This window comes from Camponotus floridanus, unplaced genomic scaffold (genome assembly GCF_003227725.1).
Source record: "Camponotus floridanus strain SB8 unplaced genomic scaffold, Cflo_v7.5 scaffold32, whole genome shotgun sequence".
Lineage (NCBI taxonomy): Eukaryota > Metazoa > Arthropoda > Insecta > Hymenoptera > Formicidae > Camponotus > Camponotus floridanus.
In genome coordinates this window covers 852,236-876,117 of record NW_020229459.1, presented here as the reverse complement: position 1 = coordinate 876,117, position 23,882 = coordinate 852,236, and the positions used below count along the sequence as shown (strand labels likewise).

At 29.9% G+C, this 23,882-nt stretch overlaps 4 protein-coding genes across 5 annotated transcripts; 2 read left to right on the top strand and 2 right to left on the bottom strand.

The window, feature by feature from the left end:
• Positions 1 to 54: 54 nt before the first annotated feature.
• LOC105259549 (acanthoscurrin-2) lies at positions 55 to 2,615 on the bottom strand. Its single transcript, XM_011271541.3, has 3 exons — positions 2,457 to 2,615; positions 1,703 to 2,022; positions 55 to 1,040 (listed from the first exon to the last, which is right to left on the bottom strand). Exons 2-3 carry the CDS (start codon positions 2,020 to 2,022, stop codon positions 734 to 736), a joined length of 627 nt encoding a protein of 208 aa, XP_011269843.2. The 5' UTR covers positions 2,457 to 2,615; the 3' UTR covers positions 55 to 733.
• Positions 2,616 to 2,746: 131 nt separating this feature from the next.
• On the top strand, positions 2,747 to 8,514 carry LOC105259555 (dynein regulatory complex subunit 2-like). Its single transcript, XM_020030091.2, has 8 exons — positions 2,747 to 2,886; positions 4,530 to 4,771; positions 5,591 to 5,880; positions 6,265 to 6,387; positions 6,639 to 6,872; positions 7,951 to 8,189; positions 8,260 to 8,406; positions 8,500 to 8,514. The coding sequence occupies exons 2-8, from the start codon at positions 4,620 to 4,622 to the stop codon at positions 8,512 to 8,514; spliced, it is 1,200 nt and encodes a 399-aa protein (XP_019885650.2). The 5' UTR covers positions 2,747 to 2,886; positions 4,530 to 4,619.
• LOC105259550 (dolichyl-diphosphooligosaccharide--protein glycosyltransferase subunit 2) lies at positions 8,442 to 14,739 on the bottom strand. Its single transcript, XM_011271543.3, has 11 exons — positions 14,663 to 14,739; positions 13,651 to 13,856; positions 13,336 to 13,461; positions 12,988 to 13,148; positions 12,609 to 12,748; positions 12,157 to 12,529; positions 11,763 to 11,942; positions 11,452 to 11,683; positions 10,270 to 10,479; positions 9,866 to 10,037; positions 8,442 to 8,974 (listed from the first exon to the last, which is right to left on the bottom strand). The coding sequence occupies exons 1-11, from the start codon at positions 14,670 to 14,672 to the stop codon at positions 8,829 to 8,831; spliced, it is 1,956 nt and encodes a 651-aa protein (XP_011269845.1). The 5' UTR covers positions 14,673 to 14,739; the 3' UTR covers positions 8,442 to 8,828.
• Positions 14,740 to 15,601: 862 nt separating this feature from the next.
• On the top strand, positions 15,602 to 20,951 carry LOC105259548. Of its 2 annotated transcripts, XM_011271539.3 has the most exons (11): positions 15,602 to 16,026; positions 16,932 to 17,076; positions 17,151 to 17,382; positions 18,199 to 18,345; positions 18,473 to 18,568; positions 18,633 to 18,707; positions 19,210 to 19,257; positions 19,448 to 19,788; positions 19,950 to 20,109; positions 20,234 to 20,457; positions 20,537 to 20,951. In XM_011271539.3, coding segments are annotated over exons 1-10 (1,425 nt in total). In that variant the 5' UTR covers positions 15,602 to 16,024; the 3' UTR covers positions 20,413 to 20,457; positions 20,537 to 20,951. The 2 variants fall into 2 exon arrangements, with proteins under 2 accessions (XP_011269841.1, XP_011269842.1); XM_011271540.2 differs by lacking the exons at positions 19,950 to 20,109; positions 20,537 to 20,951 and having other exon boundaries at positions 20,234 to 20,379.
• The last annotated feature ends 2,931 nt before the right edge of the window (positions 20,952 to 23,882 follow it).

Below are 23,882 nucleotides of genomic sequence, written 5' to 3'. Positions count from 1 at the left end.
CAACACATAAAATATAATTTCTAATTATCTGTTATACAATTATAATGATTTTTTTAGATATATAATGTTTAACGTGCTAACAACCAATTTTACAATTTTTTGACACTTTCTGTTACATAAATCTTATATCTTTCTTCTTTGTATCGATTCTATATAACTTTTCATTCTCATGTAATGTTATAGAAAAATAATTGGCAAAATAGCAAGTACAATTAAAGTCTTTTTGTTAATTTGCTTTGCGTCAATTCTCAAATGTTGAAAGTCGCCTATTTATGATAATTAAATTAATTTTGATACGTGTAAAAATTTTATACGCATTTTTACTTTTTGAAAAATTTCACCAAAATTTGTGTCATCACTATTAGTTCAATTCTCATCATGCTAATCAAATTTCACTGAAAGTTCGAGCTAAAGATATTAGAGCGAAAGTGTCAAATACATGTCAGTAAAATTGCGTAATTTCTTTATTGATCATTATATATTATTGACGAATCTCTCTTATTTTGATGCAAATATTTGTGCATTTTTTATATGTAAAGGCAAATGTGAGAGAGAGAGAAAAGCAAAATTAGATTTATTACAACGTATATATATTTAATATTGTTTGTAGTAAAAGTTTTCAATAAAATCAGACAAATTGATCGGTGGCATGATTATTATCAGCTGGTCTTTATTCGCATTAACGAGATCTGAAGAAAAATGTATTGATACATTCTGAAGTCGGAATCGCAATTTACCAGCCATAATCATAAGATTTGGGATAATAACTACGATAATAGGGATAACCGTGATAATGAGTGTGATAATGATAGTCTGGGTAGTATCCACGATCGTATCCTCCACCATAGCCGTATCCACCACCGTATCCTCCACCACCGTATCCTCCACCATAGCCGTATCCACCACCATATCCTCCACCACCGTATCCTCCACCACCGTATCCTCCACCACCGTATCCTCCACCATAGCCGTATCCACCACCATAGCCGTATCCTCCACCATAGCCGTATCCTCCACCATAGCCGTAGCCGCCACCAAGGCTAAAAAAAGAAATTACGAAATTTTATCAATATTGTATTGTATATTTGACACTTTCGCTCTAACATCTTTAGCTAGAATTTAATTAGTGTTAGAATGAGAATTAGAAGAACTAATAGTGATGACGCACAAGTTTAGACGAAATTTTTTGAACAGTAAAAACGCTTAAATTTTTATATGTTTTAATTAATTTAATTATCATAAACAGGCCAATATTTGAGAATTAATGTCGCAGAATAGATTAATTAAAAAGATTGAAAATTCTAATTGTACTATTTTGCCAATTGTTTTTCTATAATTTTTTTATAACTTTAAACTATTAAATATAGTATTAATATAAATTTAATTAAATATAGTATATTAATATAATTATAATTATATTATTTATATAACTATTTATTTAATATAATTTATATAATTATTTAATTTATATAATTTATATAAATTTAATTAGATATAGTATTAATATAATTTAATTTTAAATTAATATTTTAATATAAATTTAATTTTAAAATTAATATTTTAATATAAATTTAATTTTAAAATTAATATTTTAATATAAATTTAATTTTAAAATTAATATTAATATAATTTTGCTCTCATCTTTGTACAACATTTGTGCTTTTAGAGACAAAGTATACTTTTTCCGAGATAAACAACTTACTATTTAGCCTTGTACAATCCAGCACCGACGAGTCCCGCACCAAGGACCCCGGCACCTACAACCCCGGCACCTATAACTCCGGCTCCGAGAGCGGCTTTACCGAGAAGAGCACCGCCCAGAAGTGCTTTTCCCAATAAAATCGGCGCTCTCTTACTACGTGATTGCGTCTCGGCCACTTCGCTCGTGGTCCCTTGTGATATTTCCGGCGCGACAATTTCCGTGGCTGGTGTTTTCACCGTCTGTTGCTCGGATTCCGTCTGAGAATCCGCGTAGATCACGGCCAGCACAGCAGCCAGCACTATCACGTACCTCGTCATCATCTAAAAGGAATATAAAAATAATGATCAGAAAGGGTAAAAAGATAGGAACCAAGGATATCGAATTAATTTGTGACTAAAATATTAAATCTTGAGAGAGAATTTGCAAGAAAATTCTCTCTGAAGGATTCAGCGGTGCTTACCGTCCCATAATTGAAAGCACAAAAGTACAAAACTCATTTATAATTTTATAATTTATTTTATTATTTTACAAAAATATATTCTCATATAATTGTTTCCAGGCGCGACGAGAAATTTAACATCTCTAAAGGATCAAGTAAAGAACAACTAGACACTCGCCGAAGCCTGTCTGAAGCCTCTGCGAGAGATCTCGTCATCCAGGAAAATTCTGATCATCTTGGAAAATTAAAAAAAAAATTCTTAAAAACCTAATCCTTCATTCACACGGTGAATAGATCATCTGACACGTAACGTACCTTGTCGAGATCACGTTTTCGAATGGAGACTAACTCTTCCCAAAGCACCGGCTCCAAAGACTTTTATACGATGAGATCAGACTGTCGATCCCTACCATCGGAAATCTACGCCAAATTCCACGAGAAGACGCTACATCTTCGTGAATGTCTACTGAATATTTCCCTCACTTGTCGCCCGTACATCTGCGTTCGTTCTCTCTTGTTTCCTTGATCTCGTCGAGTCAGGCGAGGACTCGTTTCTCTACGTGCTGACATTGAACCCAGCCAGTGACTCGACAGGAATTTCGAACTTAAGATCTGCTGAATGAATAGACCTCTTCGCGTTGTTTCAAAATAGCCATTAACTTTCAAGATCCGTCGTTATATATTGTACTTCCTGGATATTTACATCTCTGCCAATCAAGTGCCAAGTGCGTAAATGCAATAGCGAGTGCGTGAGTTAATTTTAAACAATGCTTTATTTGCATACAAGTCAAATTTTTTTGAAAAATACTTTTATATGGAAATTATTATATATTATTAATTATTATATTATATATTAAGTATTTTTTATCAATATATTTATTATTTAGATTTTTTTCAACAATAATTCATTAAATAATGGCAGTTTGGGAAAAGAGAAAGAAAAATTGAATTTATTTATTTGGATGAGTTCATCGTGACCTTGACACGAGCAGGCGCATCTCCATATTTTTTTACGTAATCCGTAGTAAACACTATACAAGAATTAGCATGAGGATGTCTCAGGGAAATTCCGGGTTTCACTTGGATCATTGATTTTTTTTTTCACCGTCTACGACTGTAACCGAGTTTAATATTGTGACAAAAGCGTTGATAATTACGTTAACCAGAAAAATTCGGACACACCTAGATGACCTAGACGAGGCATTTAAATTGTGTAATAATATAATATTTCTTAACAAGAGGTGTGTCGCGTGTCTTTTTTTCTATGCAAATTGCTCTATGTATAACGACCTCGCTATTAATGAGCCGTGCATAGTGAGATGCTAATTATATCGTCGTGACAGTGAGATGTTAATTATACATTATCATTATACCATCGTAATTTCTGATAAATGACAATTTTTCTATCGTTCATTATTTTTAGTAGCACACCTTGAAAGGTATTTCATTGATCATCAATTAAACATGCGAATAATTTATTTCTATTTCTATTAAAGGAGACACGTCTCATTTCTACGAAAATAAATATAAATTAAGGATAGATGTGCGAATTAAAAAAAAGCTTTTGAAAATATTTCTTGCTGATCAATTGGAAAAAAATATTTTTTAGTAAATAATTTAGCATGAGAGAGAGAGAGAGAGAGAGAGTAAATTTTTACAATTTTTTATTAGAATACTGTTCTTGTTATTATCAAAAAAGAGAAAGAGAAAAATTAAACGTGCGAATAATTTATTTCTATTTCTATTAAAGGAGACACGTCTCATTTCTACGAAAATAAATATAAATTAAGGATAGATGTGCGAATTAAAAAAAAAAGCCTTTGAAAATATTTCTTGCTGATCAATTGAAAAAAGATATTATTTTTTTATAAATAATTTAGCATAAGTAAATTTTTACAATTTTTTATTAGAATACTGTTCTTGTTATTATCAAAAAAAAAATAGAAAAATATAAAATAAGAGAATTACGAGAAAAAAAACGCGTGCGTATTATATAAAAAAATGTAGCCTAAAAATTTTACACGAAATTATACGCATAATTTTATTTAATAACAAAGTGATTTGAAGAGATGCGTCGTGCGGTGAGTGGGACACTGTAATTTTTAATGATTACATTTTGAAAGGATCTTTCTCATGCAAAAAGAATGATAAACATTGCAAAATAAAATATTGTGAATTCATAGGATGTGTAATAACTGACATTTAAAACTGAAAATGAAAGTAAATTCAATCAATAAAAATTCAACAAATAAATAAATAAAAATAAATAATAAAAGTAAATTTTTTATTCGAGATGTAAATTAATTATAAGTCAAAGTTCTGGTTGAAAAATAAATTTCAAAAGTGACTTAATGATAAAAAAAAGCGACCGATTTAAATGAGAAACAGAGAGAGAGATTGGAAGAAGCACCATGGACCAAGGAACAGAGGCAACGCGAGGACGAGGAACGCGCTCAAACGTTGAGGAGGGAACGTCTGATGCGCGAGATCGAGCTCGGTGCTTTGAACACAAAGCGTTATCGCACTTTATGGCGGGAGATGATGATGAGGATCAAGATGCCGCAGATCGAGGAGGATATGGAGATCGCCTGGCGCAACTTCGATCGAGCTCTCGACATCAAGGACTATAGGTCATTATCAAAGTGTTAAATTATTAGACTAACAAGTTAATTTAATAAGAGATTTTTCTATTAAAAAAAATTAAGATTCACGATTTAAATTGATTTAAAAAAAACTTATCACTTAACATTTATATCTATTTATTGACCTTTTTTGAGTAAATTTCCTTTAATATACAGGGTGTCCCATTTTAATGTCCCACCACAAATAACTTTCTTATTTTTAATTTTAGAAAAAGATGTTTCAGACAAAAGTTGTATGGTTTCTAGGGGGACATAAGATGGTGCCATTAGTTTGATCTTGAAGAGTCATATGAAGATTACGTAAAGATCATTTTGAATTTTTTAAATGGAACACCCTATATATTTTCGCATATTCTTGTAACTTATCTCGAGAGCTTTCTAAAACACTATAAATAAACATTTTTTCATCAAGTACTTTTCGAGTTATGAGGCTTGAAGTCATTTCTTAAATTTACATAAACCATAAAATATCTTGTAAAATTCATTTTTCGATTATCTTGCCTTAATAATTTTATGTACAAAATAATGAGAGAAATTAATTGGTGTAAAGAAAACATATAGTTGTTTTTAAAAAAAAATATGGAATTGTTAATTGCAAATTACATATTTTTTCTTGTATACTCTTCTTAGATATTATTTATTCGCATTTTCAGAGAGAAAAAAAAATATTCGAAGAATACACAAATAAATTAATAACTGCTTTGATCAAAAATTCCAATTTTTTCTTAATATCAACGTGACTCATGAGACTTGGAGTCGATATTTTCTAAAATTTGCATATCATTCATGAGTATTTTTGTCTTTCAGAATAAGTTTTTTGATGGATGAATTGGCCGAGAGCGAGGAGCAATATCAAAGAAATATAAGATCACACACTGAGATCATAGATCGATTATTGGAAATGTACGGAGAGAGAATGCAACGCGAAGAAAAAAATTATCAAAAAACTTTAAAGGAGACGCTTGATCAGACGGATTATGACGTCGACAAAATTCATCATCAACAAAACGAAGATGAGATCTTGTTACAAGCCATCACTCATGGAGTTCTGCAACAACTAGAAGAATCATTAAATAATTTCAAGAGCATTGCATTAAGTTATTAACATCAAAATTCTTCTTACTTTGATTAATTCAATTTAATTAATTTATCGATTAATATTAATTTTATTATTGATTAATTATATTAATTGTATTTATTGATTGATATTAATTTTATTATTGATTAATATTAATTTAATAAGTAACTTCATTATTAAATTAGTAAATTAATTGATTAAATTAAATTAATTTAATTTCCATATACTGTAAACACAATTGGAAATTTTAAATTTATTATTCATATATTGGTGATTCAGCTACTGAAGACAATTTACAAAAAACATGAAATAAAAAATTTCCAAGCTAATTTTTAATTTATAATTAATTAATAAATTTAATTTATAATTATAATTAATAAAATAATTATGTCTTCTTCGAAAGGTAAAATCGATGCATTTGTAGAAGATAGCAAAGATACTCGACGAATTTCTGCAGCTCAACTTGAAAATCAACTGCGAAACTTTTGGGAAGATTTGCGAAGAGTTCTATCAGATTATCAAAACAGTAAGCACGAGAAAGCAGCTTGCATAGAATTTAAAATTATTAAAGTAAATTTAAACAAGCTTTAATAAATTTGAAAATAAATTCATGCATTCATGATTTGAAATAAATAACTATAATCTTTCTCTCTTTTCGAAATAAAATTTCATCTGCGAATCTGTAACCACCAATCATTTGTCAAATGTAAATTAATTGTGTCAAGGTCATATTTATTTCTCTGGCGCAAGCTAATATTAATTAATGCATCATTTCAGGGACAAAGTCTCGTCAAAAATATTACGAGGCACTCAAAGAGAAAGACGAGAAGGACCAGCAAATGATCGCGCAACAATTGTTACGAATGACAAATCTTTTCGAAGAGATACGAAAGTTTCGAAGCAAAATGACAACGTATGATGCCACGGCCAAGACAGAAATCTCTGAAATTCTGGATGAACACGACTTTTTTCAAAAAGCTTACTGGACTGTGAAAAACCGTTTTCTCTCAGGTGCCCATCGTCATTTACTTCTGATTATTTGCAAGATCAGATCTTCCACAATTTATATCTTAAGCATTCTTTAAAATTCCATGCTTCTCTTCTATCATGTATCTTTAAACATGAAATTAACTCGACGAGAAATTTTCATTTTTAATTTTGCAAAACTTGTATCTCGTGATTTCTTATTATTATACAGGGTGTCCCATTTTAATGTCCCACCTCAAATAACTTTCTTATTTTTAATTTTAGAAAAAGATGTTTCAGACAAAAGTTGTATGGTTTCAAAGGGGCCATAAGATGGTACCATTGGTTTGACCTTGAAGAATCATTCGAAGGTCACGTGAAGGCCACTTCAATTTTTTTAAATGGAACACCCTATATGCCTTCATATATTCTTATAACTTGCCTCAAGAGCTTTCCAAAACGCTATGATTAAGTTAGTTTTCATTAAGTACTTTCCGAGTTATGAGGCTTGAAATAATTTCTTAATTTTACATAAACCATAAAATATCTTATAAAATATTCATTTTTCGATTATCTTATCTTAATACTTTTATGTACAAAATAATGAGAGAAATTAATTGATGTAAAGAAAACACATAATTGTTTCGAATAAAAAATATGTAATTTGCAATTAACAATTACATATTTTTTCTTGAAAACTGTGTATTTTTTTTATACGAATTGATTCCTCTTATTATTTTGTATATAAAAGTATTAAGATAAGATAATCGGAAAATGAATATTACACAAGATATTTTACGGTTTATATAAAATTAAGAAATAATTTCAAGCCTCATAACTCGAAAAATACTTAATGAAAACTAACTTTGTCCCCCTTGAAACCATACAACTTTTGTCTGAAACATTTTTTTCTAAAATTAAAAATAAGAAAGGGGTGGGATATTAAAATGGGACACCCTGTATATTAGATTACTAGCTATTTTTATACTCTTCCTCTCTATTAAATAAAAATATTATCACGAGTATTAATAAGAAAATAAATTATATAAGAATTTAATAAATTTAAAGAAATAATAAATTATAAAATAAATTACAAGTATTGAAAGATGTGAAACAATTTCAGAACAGACGAAAGACAAAGACCAATTGAAGATACTGTCGATTGAATATAACAAGACAATAAAACACTTAAAGGCCCTTGCGATAAAAGGCAAACGACTGCTCGCGCTGATGCAAATCTGTAGCAAATATGAAACACAACGTGAAAAAGTAATGCCGTTTGCTGATCATACGAAGCTAGAAGACTCGTCGCCTTTGTCATGTCATATTTTAACTATATCAGATCGGGATATATTTTACCAGGTTAATTTTTACAGATAAAAGTACATGATGGAAGTATGAAATTTTTAAGAAATATCTGAAATCCATATAGATAGAAGATTTTCAAGATCTGACAAATTTCTGGCGACGACTCGGCATCGCGCAAATAATCACTATGCAATTGCGATCAGAAAGGGACAGATTAAAGGACGAGGCGAATCGTTTACGCGAGTACATCAGTTCTTACATGACACAAGAGGTAAGAGAGAAAAGTGGAAAAAAGTACAAAATAATTTAATGACTTTCAATTGTGACAAACAAATTATATATCTGCCACTTTCTTTTATCGTAGGTGCACATTCAATGAGTTTTACATCATTTTTATCTCCTTGTCTAACATTATTAATAGATATTGATTTGTAATTCTTAGAACTGACGCGAAACTCAATTATAATTAAACATAAAGAGCCATCCAAATTCATGTTAAAGAAATTACAGGTAATAAAATTATACATATTTTATGAATTATGTACATCTATGACAAGTGAAACAGCTCGATGCTTTCGCCAGTTCAACGAACTTGATTGGAGCTGTTTGGAGCTTGCTGATGGCAGTCTTATATTTATTATGCACTTTAAACTGCAACTGCAAACATTCAGATATATATTCAAAATTCATAAATTAACGTAACGATTTATGCCTGTGCGCTATCTGAGATAGCATCTTATTTCCAGCGAGGAATGTAACAATGCCAAAGCCCAGCAAATATCGCAGCGTGACAAACATATTGAGCTTCAGCCAGAAAATGCCAAACAACACAAAGATCCCTGGAAACAAAACAATTATGATTATATTCGCATCACAACTTATCAATGTAGATTTTTGTAGTGAATTTCGGGCTACAAATATGACGAAAAGTGCAGCCATATTTGCGAAAATATCACGTTTTGCTATGAGCCCGATGAAAACAGATAGACTGCATAACATCATCTGTCAAGCATATCGGGCTAATTATGTATCATTACGTAACAATTCTTAATTAATGATCTTGTCAAAAATAAATGACTGTAAAAAATAATTTATCGTCCTAGCTAATCGTATATTGATTGTATGAAATAATCAGTGTTTGCTGGTATCTAGATAATCATCTAGATAAAGAAATGGATCAACTTTATCTTTAATTAGATGAAGAAATACAAAGTATCTTTATCTTCATCTTAGATGAAAAATATGTCATCTTATCTAAAAATTGTCTAAGATGACGTTTTCATTATGCAAAAAAGTTTTCCAGACAAGCTTCTAAAAATCTATCTAAAATATCTAAAATATATTTTTATATTATTATTATTAATATTTTATAAATATATTATAAAGATATTATAAATTAATAAATAAATATTTATCATATTACTTATATACCTTTTTGCTATTATTTAAATATTCTTTAAAAAAAGAGAAGGAATATGTTTATGATTTTAATATCCCATTTATAATCTGCGTCACATTTTTTACAAATATTTATAGTCTTCTAAAATAAACAAAAATATCTAGATAATTATCTAGATTATCGCAATAATTATCTCATCTTTCATTTAGATTAAATAAAAGCAAAATCTTTATCTCATCTAAGATAAATTTACAGATTTATATCTCTATCTTTATCTAGATAATTTTGAAATTATTTCATACAGCAAACATTGGAAATGATCGATAGTTACCTCCTAATCCAAGATGGAATGTAATCGCACTGAGAGATAAGGGAAAGTTTGAAATATTGATACCGAGTCGAGCCCACAAAATCAATAATAGCAGAACTGGCGCCAAGCACAAGCCCGAAAACAAGTTCGACACGAATGCTGGTGGTCTGCGTTCGGGCTCGCGGAACATGTGCTGAAATTAAAAGTAAATTTTTTAGAGAAATGCTTCAACGACAATCTTTCAATCAGGAGTCGGTGTTCGTCAAAGTACAAAGAATATTGCACAATAATTTTTGTCAATATATTATAGCAACTTCGACGTAAGAATCCTCTGCCAATGTTTTGGAAGTGACAAAATTATCGAGGAATCTCTGTCACTAACGAGCATTGGCATAAATACACATAAGTGCACACACGTAAATTACCTTTATTTCCGGTTTAGTAGTATACATGTCTTTTTCCTTGTAAAAGGCGCTCTTATCGGCACCCTCCACCGACGACAACTCGGGGAATTTCAAAGTAACCGCACCGATGTTGAATCGGAACGGATTACTAATCACGGCATCGCCGACGATCAGTTCCATGTTATAGTCTCCACTCTGGTGACCGAAATTTGCCGCTGCCGTCCCAACCGGCTAAAATATCATTTGCAAAATTATACAGGGTTGCCCATTTTAAAAGTTCCACCCTCGTAACTTTTTTTATTTTGATTGTAGAAGAAAATGTTTCAGACAAAAGTTGTATGGCTTGAAGGGGGACATAAGATGGTGTCATTAGTTTGATATTGAAGAGTCACCTGAAGGTCACATGAAGATCACTTTCAACTTTTTAAATAGGATACCCTATATACTTTTGCATATTCTTATAGCTTGCGTCAAGAGCTTTCCAAACCACTATAATAAAGTATTTTTTCATTGAGTACTTTTCGAGTTATGAGACTTCTAGTAATATCTCAATTTTACATAAACTGTAAAATATCTTGTAAAATATTCATTTTTCGATTATCTTACCTCAATACTTTTATGTACATAATAATGAAAGGAATCGATTGATGTAAAAGAAAAACACAATTTTTAAGAAAAAATATGGAATTGTTAATTGCAAATTACATATTTTTTCTTCGAAACAATTATGTGTTTTCTTTACACCAATTGATTCCTCTCATTATTTTGTACATAAAAGTATTAAGGTAGGATAATCGAAAAATGAATATTTTACGGTTTATGTAAAATTAAGAAATGATTTCAAGTCTCATAACTGGGAAAGTACTTAATGAAAACTAACTTAATTATTGTTTTGGAAAGCTCTCGAGGCAAGCTACAAGAATATGCAAAAGCATATAGAGTGTCCCATTTAAAAAGTTGTATGTGCCTTCACGTAACCTTCAAGTGACTCTTTGATGTTAAATTAATGACACCATCTTATGTCCCCTTTCAAGCCATACAACTTTTGTCTGAAACATTTTTTTCTACAATCAAAATTAAAAAAGTTATTAGAGGGTGGAACTTTTAAAATGGCACCCTGTATAATTGTCGAAAAAAAAAGTTATAATGCATAGAAAAGTAAAATATTCCTTTAAAAAGAAATATGAACGCTCGAAAAATTACCATGTCGAATTTATAAACGTGAGCAGCATCAGGTTCGGCGACGAAAAAGATTTCGTGACCTTGCTTATCACTAGTGGATGCGGAAACGGATGTGAGGCGTACGAAGGCCTGATGTACGCGCATCGGTTTCTTATTCGCGAAGTCGCGCAACAAGAAGCGCATGACTAGTTTCTGCTGAGAATCAGCTTCTATTTTATGCTCGAGTTTGCCCGAGGGAGACTCTGTATTTATTCTGAAATTAATCAAATCGTCATGAGAAATTTAAGGCAATATAAGAATCTCCAACGTAATATAAAATCTATATAATATACCTTATAAGTTTTGGCTGAGTGGTTTGATCAGCATCACCGGTTCCAATTTCCAGGTAGTCTAGTACTGCCTCGGACAAGACCTTTACCGTAATCGTATTCGAGACGGAGGCCGCGGTTATTGATATCTTGTAAAAACCGCGATCGGGTTTCACATTCATCAAATTCATCGTGAACAGAGTCCTATAAATGGACACGAAACATTGAAATATAAAATGATAAAAACGAGCAGAAATTGTCTGTTGAACTTCTTAACCTTAATTATATTGGAAAAAAAAAGGTTAAAGGGTTATTCAACAACTATCACTATGCCCCAAGGTATAGCTGATGTCAGCATGGAAAGGCTGATCCAGTAAAGTATTGGGGACCAGGTATATTTGTAATCAAAGATGCCTACTTGTCGGTTGTAGACGATTGCAAATTCTCATTGCTAAGAATAACAACGTCGTCTCCTACTCTCGTGGCGGAATTTGCAACAACCTTAGGCACAGTTGGCAGTGTCTGACCAAGAATATCGCAAACCTTAACTGTGACCAATGGTTGTTGATTAGAGATAATTCCTCCATCGGCCAAAGTTATGCAAACTGGTTTCTCGGAACTGTCGACTGCCAAAGTGGTTAAAGCGGACAATAGGTTTGTAGCTCCTTTCGTGGTTTGCACAGAACGTCGCGAGAGAAGATAATTGCCCAGTTTGACTGTTTGTTGGAAGTTTAGTGGCGGCTTTTTCTTCAATGAAGTTGACAATTTAAAAATACCATTGACAAGAAAACCTATAACAATTGATTTTATAATTAAAATACTAGAAAATTAATTAATTCAAAATTATATATAAAAGATTAGAAGTCCTACTCGTGATAGAAAGACCGCCTTCAAACTGCAAGTACTGGCCATCCACTTCATCAGCCTGTACCACAGCATCCTCAATACGATCAAAAGCAAACGCAGCTGGAGCGCCTATGTCCGCAGCAATATGGAACGTGTATCCCAAGCTGACAATATAACGTTTGAATTATTACTTATAATATTTAAAATAAAAATAATAAAAATTTACAGATAGAAATAATAGATATTTTCAAGATATTTTGCTCAGTATTAATTATTGTCTCCATTCACAGTCAGTAGAACGAAAGTTTGATTGACATCATTACAATTTTATTTTTTTGATCATTAGAAAAAATTTAATATGTATATTATTAATATATATATTGTTAAAAAATATATAACTTACTTCCACAGACTGTCATCCTTCCGTAAAGCTGCTTGTATTAATTTTACTAGCTTATCGATTCTGGCAGCAGGTACCTTTTGTGATAAAGCTGTTAAGCCGTTCACTGCATAATACAGATCAGAGAGAGTGGAAGTGTCCTTCTGTACGACATTTGTTAATACCTGTATAAATAAAAGTCTATCATATAATATTCTGTGAGGCAAATATTTATAATTTCCAAGATTTTTTAATTCAGTGATAATTATTGTCTTCATCCTTTATACAGTAGAACGAAAGTATTATAGACATCATTATATATTATATAAATATTATAAACATTATTGTTTTTTAATCATTCATGTTGATTACCTTCGTCGCAATATTTGTGGAAAACTCTTGACAGTTTCCAATAGCTTTCCATGTAGAGGCAAGATAAAATGCTGTTTCAGGAGTAATATTGTCCCCATTGGATTTTATTAAAAATTTGCAGATGGCCTAAAGAAAAGCAAATATTATTAATATAGTAATTCAAAATATTAAATATTACAACAAGAAAAAAATATTACAATCAGAAAGACTAATCAAATAATCATGGAATCTCAATATATAGCATTTTTCATCACATAATAATTTATATACATGGAATATTCTTTAAACATATAAAACGTTGGAAAGAAAAATTACATCTGCTTTTGGTATAGCCTCTCCAAGAAGCTTGTATCCACTGGCAGCATAGTATACAGTGGGAACATCTTTTAGCTGAAATCCTGGTTCAAGTATGCTCTTCAAGCGTACTCTATCAGCCACTGACAAATACGAATTTGTCGACTGCAAGACTTCCGAAAATGCAGAGTGAGCACATAACGCCACTAATAATAATAGTACAGTAGCTGGAAAGGAAATATTAGAATATATTGCATTTATTATATTTAAAGATTCAATTTATGATGAGCGTGATATAAATGTTTTCTACAAATTAACATATTTTCATTGTGAACAAATTGTATCATAAAATTATTACAAAAATTCATCACTTTTTACATTACATCGGATTCAATCTTATCATGTATGTCTTTGCAATAATAAATAATATTAATAAATAATTCTAATTTATTAATATTATTTATTAAATAATATTAATAAATTTGAATTATTTATTAATTTTAATATTATTATTAACATTATTTATTAAATAATATTAATAATAATATTAATATTAAATATTTATTAATATTATTTATTAAATAATATTAATAAATTTGGATTATTTATTAATATTAATAAAATTAAATATTTTTAAATAATATTGAATAAATAATAATTTAAAATATTAATAAATAATATTAACGAATAATTTTTGTACACGTGTTATACTTCTTCAAGCATGCTTTCTGAAACCATATTCTTGGTTACATCCGATAAAGTTGCAATTAATTAATCACAACATTAAATAATCACAAATCTCTTGTCACAATCGTGCTCAACGATGTTTAACGAATACATAATTTTGAAATTATACATCGTTGAAAAGGTAACGATTGATGTTGAAGTCGCTCTTGCCGGACACGCGGTGCCGGGCATCGGTTCTCCGGGTGTTCGATTAAAAAGATCCGCGTTGTTCTCGACAGAGCGTCCTCGTGCGCTGTCGAAGACAAACGACGCCGAGACCAAGAATATTGACGCGATGTGCACTTACTTAGAGTCATGTCGAATCGCGGATCGCCTGATCCGGTCGCCACGTCGGACACCCGAACAAGATGGCCCTGCCTCCATTGCGCGTGTCAGGAAAAATGGACGAGGAGAGATAGGATACCGGAAGTGAGTGCTTCCACGAAGACGGATGCCAATCGTTCACTCAAGCGACCGATTGATCAACCAATCGAGGGAATTCGCGGCGGATGGCATTCGATTGGCCAAATTCAAAATAGAACTCTCCGATTGGTCAATCGTTGCTAGTAACCCTAGGCACGGATCGATGCAATTGGCCAATCGTCACGTGATCGAACGAGACGCTCTTATTGATCGAATGATTTCTGACCCTTGCGTCGCGCATGCGCAAAGTCTTTATAAATAATAATTATTAGCATTATAAATAAATAATAATACTGATAATATTAGTAATGTATGTGCTCGATAATATTATTAATAGAGAGCAAAATTAAATGGACGAGGAGAGATAGGGTACCAGAAGTGAGCACTTCCACAAGGACGGATGCCAATCGTTCACCCATGCGACCGATTGATCAACCAATCGAGGGAATTTGCGGCGGATGGCATCCGATTGGCCAAATTCAAAATAGAACTCTCCGATTGGTCAATCGTTGCTAGTAACTCTAGGATCGATGCAATTGGCCAGTCGCCACGTGATCAAACGGGACGCTCTCATTGGTCGAGTGATTTTCTGACCTTTGCGTCGCGCATGCGCAAAGTCTTTATAAATAATATTAATTATTAGCATTATAAATAAATAATAATACTGATAATATTAGCAATTTATGTGCTCGATAAAATTATTAATAGAGAGAAAAATTAAATTATTAATATTATTAATTATTTAAAAATGTTTCGATCGGCAAACACCCAGTAAGTTATATAACTGTTATATAACACATGTGTTATATTTGTAATTGTTTTACTTCAGATCTTTAGATGCAATAATTTTTAGTATCCTTTTCCGTGTCCTCCCCCACCATACCTAAAGGGTTACCTCGCTCCAGTATCCCCCCCTCTCCTTTCCCAGTATGTTATGTATCAGAGCTCGGTGATGGTTTTGGTCCTCGTGTTCCGTCCATCTTTTATAACACGATCCAGTCCGCTCCTGTGCGCTCCTCGGACTGGGATATTTCGCGAGCACCGCTTGCGCAATTCTCTCGACCAATTATCCATATTTTTATAAGCAAGCATATTGATTATGAAGTGCTTTTATTTTTGTTACACTGTTATGCGGAATTAAAAATACTGTCAACTTATCGAAAGTATACCTATTGTGATTTATCGACTGCATATATAAAATTTTCCAATCTTTCAAAGTACCTCGGATACCACAAAATACTTTTATATGTAAGTGCAATTGTGAATTAATATTTTATTTACGTATTTTTAATTATAATAATGTAATAATGTAACAATAACTGTAGGTGTAATATAATAACCCAGCAACCAAGTAACGGTTATATAACTGTTAGTTATAGTTTCCCAGTCAACAATATACTGTTATATAATACAGTTATATAACATATTAATAACAATTATATAACATATATTGTAGAGTGGGAAATTTTAATTGACAGTTATATAACTATTTTGTGTTTGTTGGGTAATGACTTTAAATTGAAATAAAACACTAGCTGAAAACAATGTTATCTTTATCATAATATTTAATATATTAATTTATTTTATATTTAATATATTAATTTATTTTATAACATATTAATTTATTTTATATTCAAAAAAATGTTATTATTAATATATGTATATATTAATATGTTATAATTAATTTATTTTATACTCAAAAAAATGTTATCTTTATCATAATATTTAATATATTAATATTTAATATATTAATATTTAATATATTAATTTATTTTATATTTAACATATTAATTTATTAATTTATTTTATATTTCATATATTTAAAATTTTAAAAGATATTATAATTTTAATCAAACTTATTTTTTTAACTGTTCTGCATTTTTAAATTGTTATTTCTTTTACATAAAAAAATTTCAAGTAGAAAAAGTTCAAATCAAAATTGAAATAAATTTAATTTTGATGTCACATATTCTTTATTACTTAGAGAATCTGCAAAATATTGTGTATAATTCTAGTAAGAATTATGAGTAATTAAACTTGTAATTATCTGATATCAAATGAGTTTTTTAATAAGTGTAAAATAAAATCTGAAAATTTTGCGATGTATACAGATTGTTATAAAAATGATTAATTTAAGTTATTAATTTATTCAGGCTCAACTTGTCAACTTCATACACCAATATCGTACACATGCCAAAAAATATTAAATATTTATCGAAAAGACAAAATCAGACTATTTATCAAGATATATATAATTATGTAGATTGTAATTCATTGCGTTCCAGTATGGAGAAAGTGGTAAATATTAGCATGAATTCTAATAATCTGTATCTTATATATGTAACATGTTACTTAAAGATGTAAATCAATAGGAAAAATTATCGGTACAATGTGAAAATGAGGGAAGTACTCCGCATTCTCAAGAAAACATGGCGATATTCAACGAGATTTCCAATTGCAACCAACTAAACTTACAGGAAGACTTACAGAAATTAATCATTGAACATAATATCTCTCGTATTACTACTAATGAGCTACTTAAAATATTAAGGAAACATGGTTACAATGAATTACCTAATGAGATGGATATCACAAAATACTCTTGTAAGTATTTATTCATACTTGTTTTCATTAATATACAATTAAATAAAATGTATCCTTGGTTTTATTATACTCAGTGTTTGCTGTAGATAATTTCAAAATCATCTAGATAAAAATAAAGCTAAAAATCCGTAAATTTAACTTAGATGAGATAAAGATGATTTTGCTTTTACTTAATCTAGATGAAAGATGAGATGATTATTGCGATAATCTAAATAATTATCTAGATATTTTTGTTTATTTTATAAGACTATAAATATTTGTAAAAAATGTGACGCATATTATAAATGAGATATTAAAATCATAAACACATATTCTTTCTCTTTTCCTGAAGAATATTTAAATAATAATAAAAAAGTATATAAATGATAAGATAAATATTTATTTATTAATTTATATTTATAATATACTTATAATATAATAATCAATGTGTAACAATACATATGTCATTTTTATAAAATATACATTAATGCATTGCACAAATTTAAGTAAAACAAGTACAAGATAAGGTATATTTGTAATATTATTTTCCAAATAAAAAATATATTTTAGATATTTTAGATAGATTTTTAGAAGCTTGCCTGGAAAACTCTTTTGCATAATGAAAACGTCATCTTAGACAATTTTTAGATAAGATGAGAAATATTTTTTACCTAAGATAAAGATAAAGATACTTTGCATTTCTTCATCTAGTCAAAGATAAAGATGATCCATTTCTTTATCTAGACAATTATCTAGATAATTTTATCTAGATACCAGCAAACACTGATTATACTTGAATACGCAAGAAATGTGATATTAATTAGTGCTTCATTGTAGCTTTTCTCGAATCTGCGAGGAAAAGTGCAGATGCCAACTATTACACCACGAACGAAGATAGATTAAATTGTGGGAAGAGGCAACGTAGTTTAAACACTCGATACAGCAGCGAGGAAGAAGAAATTGATCCATCTCGATCAGCTAAGAGTATGCGTTACAAGAATATGTTTAACTGTACTCAAATTATTACATAATTATGTAATAATTTTTCTTGCAATCTTTGCTTCGCTTAAAATAAATTATAAAAGGTAACATTAAAAATAATATTTTACAGGGAAAGCAGTGAATGCGAGTACATTGGCTAATAATGATAAAGACATAAATGAGAATGATGCAAAGAACGAAATTGCACCTTCGCAATCTTATTGTCGTATGTATCATTGTTTGTATATCATTAATGTGATATGCGAATGATTATACTTTATAATTTTCAGAAAAAAGGAATAATTATTCCAAACAACAGCAGGATATACAATTTATTGAGATTCCCGACATTCCTGTATATGAAGGTATATATATTTTACAACAAAATCAGTTGCAAAAATATAATAATAATATGTTTAAATCCAGGGTTGGGTAATAACATAAGTTGTTTAGTTAAAAATTAAAAAAAAAGTTAAAAAGTTAATAATTTTAACTCAACTTAGTTATTTTAAAAAGAATTAACTTTTAACTTTAACTAGTTATTTTTAAAACACATAAACTTAAACTTATTAACTTTCCCCCCAAATTTATTTGATGATTCATATTATTATTATTTAGAGTAATCTAATTTTAAAATTACAATCTAATTTAATATAAGGTGAAATAATGCTTTTCAAAATTTTAACTTTTATCTTAACTAACGTTAATTTAATCTTAACGTAACTTTTATTGTTGAGTTAATTTTTTATTTGTATAACTTTTAACATAACTAAATTAATTTTTTAACCCATTAACTCTAACTTAATTTAGTTTAAAAAAAATGTAAACTTACTCAACTCTGTTTAAATCATAATAATATGTTTTTAGACCTCGCTTCATCATCTGATGAGATGCAAGTGGACGCAAACATAAAAAGTATGTATTAATACTTTACATTTTGTAATGTTGATTTATATCTTTTATAATACTAATAATAATAATAATGTAATAAAATATAATAATAATAATTATAATCTTTTATAATATTTATATACATTTTATAATATTGATTTATACTCTTTTGCTTTATTTTAGCATATGTAATATTAGATGATTGTTGTTGCAGAGTATCTGAAGCAAATAATACGTACGCAGGATACTTCTAATTTAATATTGCATGACCTTAATCAACGCATAAGCAGAATCGAAGATATTATGAGAGGCCACGCTCCTATTTCAATAAAGGACAACAGTCGAATAAAGGAAGATATTATGAGAAACTTCGTTCACGTTTCAATAAAGAATGATAATCCCATGAATCCCATCACAGAAATTCTACCTTTACAGACGGTGGAAAGCATAAGGGACGATAGTCTCATCGTAGAAACTCTACCTTTACAGACAGTGGAACAGATAAGAGATTTCGACTTGTTATTGCAAGAAAATGATGAGGCGGTTACACAATTTGTAAGTTTATATATTGACTTGCCAATTTCACATAACAATAGTTACATGTAATATTGAAAATGATTTCGATATTGTAACTGCTTCATTTTATGTGCTTATCATTAAAGTCTGGTATTGTCACAATATAATTAAGTTTCATAATTTCATGTTTCTTTTTGTAGAAAGCATTTTTGTTAAAGATTGGAGGGAGTAATCCTCGTCGTAACGTTTGTCGCATCCTTTCCAAAATATTTACAAATAACTGCGCAATGAAATGTTCTTGGAAAGGCATCCGCAATAATTTTAAAGTCTCCAACTTATATTTTATTAGAATTATGAAAAGTATGTCCCACGCAACTTAAACGAATATAATTAAACGAATTAAACGAATGTATTAATATGACGAATTATTAATTAAAATTTGTTCCTATGTGATTTTATTAACTCGATAAATATATTTGTTCAGGAGAAGTCACTCTGCATTATTCCTTAACGGAGGCTGAATTCGACAACATAGTAGCAGAATGGCTACGCTTCGCAAAACAAAGAAAACAGAGGGAGGAAAAAGGAAAAGATCCTGGACATGAACATCCCGAGGGAATTAATGACGAGGAAAATAATTTATTAAAAGTGTCTACTGCTTAGAAGAATGGAAATTCTTAGACAATTTTTTATCTAGAAAATTTTAGGGTATTGTAAATTGTCTTTTCATTTTATATTGAGTCAACAATCGACCAAGTTGGTAACTAAGTCCTATAACTAATTGTAGGTGAAGTTGGCATACGGAAATTGCGTTCAAAGGATGGACCATCGTCGACTATAAGCAGTATAGTCAATTTATATCTCCTCTCAATGCATGCGTGACTCTGGAGGAATACGTGATTTTAAATCTTGAGTATCATTGTCCACGATACAAAGCTATGTGCAATCCTTCTCTCATGAAAATTAGGGTAAACTGACACGATTATCCTGAACGCGACGTGGGTACAAATCTGTCGAAATCGGAGCTTGAGTATTTAAACGAAAGTTGATGTCTACTTTTCCAAAACTCACAAAATTGTGAAATGTATGAAAGATAACAGTTTTACAGATTTTTATATTGATTTTGGTGGCACATCTGTGAGGTTTTACCTATTGCGTGATGAGAAATTTTTCTGAAAATGTTTAACGTTTAATTTTCTCTCTTGTACATTATATAATGTTATGTTTATATAATACCTTTATGTAATATTATCTTTATATAATGTTATGTTTATATAATGTCTTTATGTAATATTATCTACGTTTTATTTTCAATTTTTATTCAAATTGTATAATAAAATAATACAATAAAATATTGTACAAAAAGGTTTAAAAAATCTTTTATCAATATGAATCTTTAATAACACTTTTAGAAAATTGTAACTGTTACATACTTGTTACAAATAAATGTCATTATTAAATTGCTCAGTTAATTCGAAGGAAAATTAAATAAATTTAGTCCTGCTTGATTTGGAATATTTTGATACGGTTACAATTTTCATTTTAAAATTAACTGCAACTTCATAAGAGATATAATTTACAATGTAACAGTTATGTACGAGATATCTGTAATTAATATAATTTTAAATTATATGAAGTATCTTTAATGTAATTTTAAATTTAAAAAAACATTTTAAGGAGAGAGAGAAGCAACACAAATAGTGGAAATTATTATATTGTTTTGCATTTTTTTCCACGTCATTAAAATTAAAATGTTTGAATTTTTACCTTTTTAATGTTTGTTCGCGAAACTTTTACATATATCGTTTGTGAAAAAAAATATATTAATAAAAATGTACGATATATTTTGCAAAATACAAATCTGAGGCAAATCTCTATTCGAAATATTATATAAAATAATTGCGAGGATATATAATCATCCGAATTATTTGGAAAAATAAATGAAAAACTTACGAAAATTGAATCTTGATTAACAATATAATTGATACATTTTCCGAATAATTTAATTTAGAAATCTCGAATCAAGTAAATCATTGAAAAATTATTATGGATGGGAAAAAACTGAAAAACTGATATTATTTCTTATCCTTTTATTGCAGATATTTTCCAGTGAATGTTAAATGCTGCTATTATGTGCAATCTTGAAATTATAAAATCGTTATAAATTTTCGATGACATATTTCTCGAGGGATATCTCGCTCTCGGTGATAAATACATCAACGGACATTGCACATAATACATTGCTACATAATGCATTATATTGTTCAAGCGCGAAGAGAGAGACAATTAAACAAATCAACAATCGCATTATAATCTGCATTAGAATTAAAATTGATATTAATGAAGTGAGTACGTACACAATAATAATGAGGTGCTACCAGCAGAAAATTCGCGGTATAAAAATGCATGGGGAGGAGACAATATTAAAATAAAATCGCTAATTCTTCTAAAATAATCCTTAAACGTAATCTCTACCAACATACAAGTAATCTGGGTAAATGTATTATACGCTGTATGTGTGTATGTCTGCGTATAATTGCGCTTGTATTAGTCGCGTTTTAAACTTCAATCGCTAAATTAGTTCAGTATTATCATAGCCTGATGCTCTACAAATCTTAAAGAATTCTTAAACAAGACTTAAGCCGTCTACTTTATCATACATAAAAAAATGTTTGCGCGGATGTCACCTTTGAACGAGGCGTTTACAAAGTCGTTCCTTCTGCATAATACGCGATTCTTAATTAATTGAGCGAGAAAATTACAAACGTATGATACATTTTCTTCTCTCTGAAGCCCAGGAAACTTAAAAACAAAAGGCAAAATTTATTATATACAGGGTGTCCCATTTTAATGTCCCAAATAATTTTTTTAATTTTAGAAAAAGATGTTTCAGACAAAAGTTGTATGGTTTCAAGGGGGACATAAGATGGTGCCATTAATTTGACGTTGAAGAGTCACATGAAGATTACGTGAAGGTCATTTTGAATTTCTTAAATGGGACACCCTATATATTTTTGCATATTCTTGTAGCTTATCTCGAGAGCTTTCCAAAGCACTATAAATAAACATTGTTTCATCAAGTACTTTTCGAGTTATTCGATTTCGAGTTAAAGTACTTGATGAAAAAATGTTTATTTATAGTGTTTTGGAAAGCTCTCGAGATAAGCTACAAGAATATGCACAAATATATAGGGTGTTCCATTAAAGAAATTCAAAATGACCTTCACGTAATCTTCATGTGACTCTTCAAGGTCAAACTAATAGCACCATCTTATGTCCCCCTCGAAACCATACAACTTTTGTCTGAAACATCTTTTTCTAAAATTAAAAATAAGACAGTTATTTGGGGTGGGACATTAAAATGGGACACCCTGTATATACTAGTGAAAATATCTAATATTTCCTCCTAAAAACTTGTGTAAAAACATATCAAGATTTGAAAAAGAAGCTTCAAAGAACTAATACGTAATATTATCAACTAAATAGTTTAACAGTTAAATTCTTGAAAATTGTTTAAAATTAAATTACAAGAAAATCGCGCCGAGATTGCGATATATTTTATACAAACGTTCCTTGTGTAAATTCCAAAATTTCGATTCTATTGTATTCACCTACAAGTGCGACCACTTATACAAAATTATATCCGCTCCGAGAGTAACTCTATGCTATCGAATTCCAATAGCTCAAGTGCTTTCACGCTTTATGGAAGAGAAAAATGACGAACGCTTACAGCTCTAACATTCTATGTATTATATGTATATATATAGAAGATGCACGATGTCGAGGGCGAATGCACCGCGTCAGACTTGGCCGCGAATTTACAGCGAAATTATGCATCTATTTATGCGATCGATATTTTTGGTCGGATGCGAGCAACGTTTCGCGATTTATGTACATCCCTGCTTGCCCAAGTACCCCAGCAAACACCAAGCAACAATTACATAACTGTTATGTAACAGTTAAATTGTCGAGTGGGAAATTACAACAGTTATATAATTATTATAATTATTATTTGGTGTTTGCTGGGACAGAATGTTCACCTTAAAACGCAGCCTCGCAATCGTATCGCTTCTTCAAATGGAAGAAAAAAAGTCGCACATGAAATTAATTTCTTCGAATCAATCGGATATTCG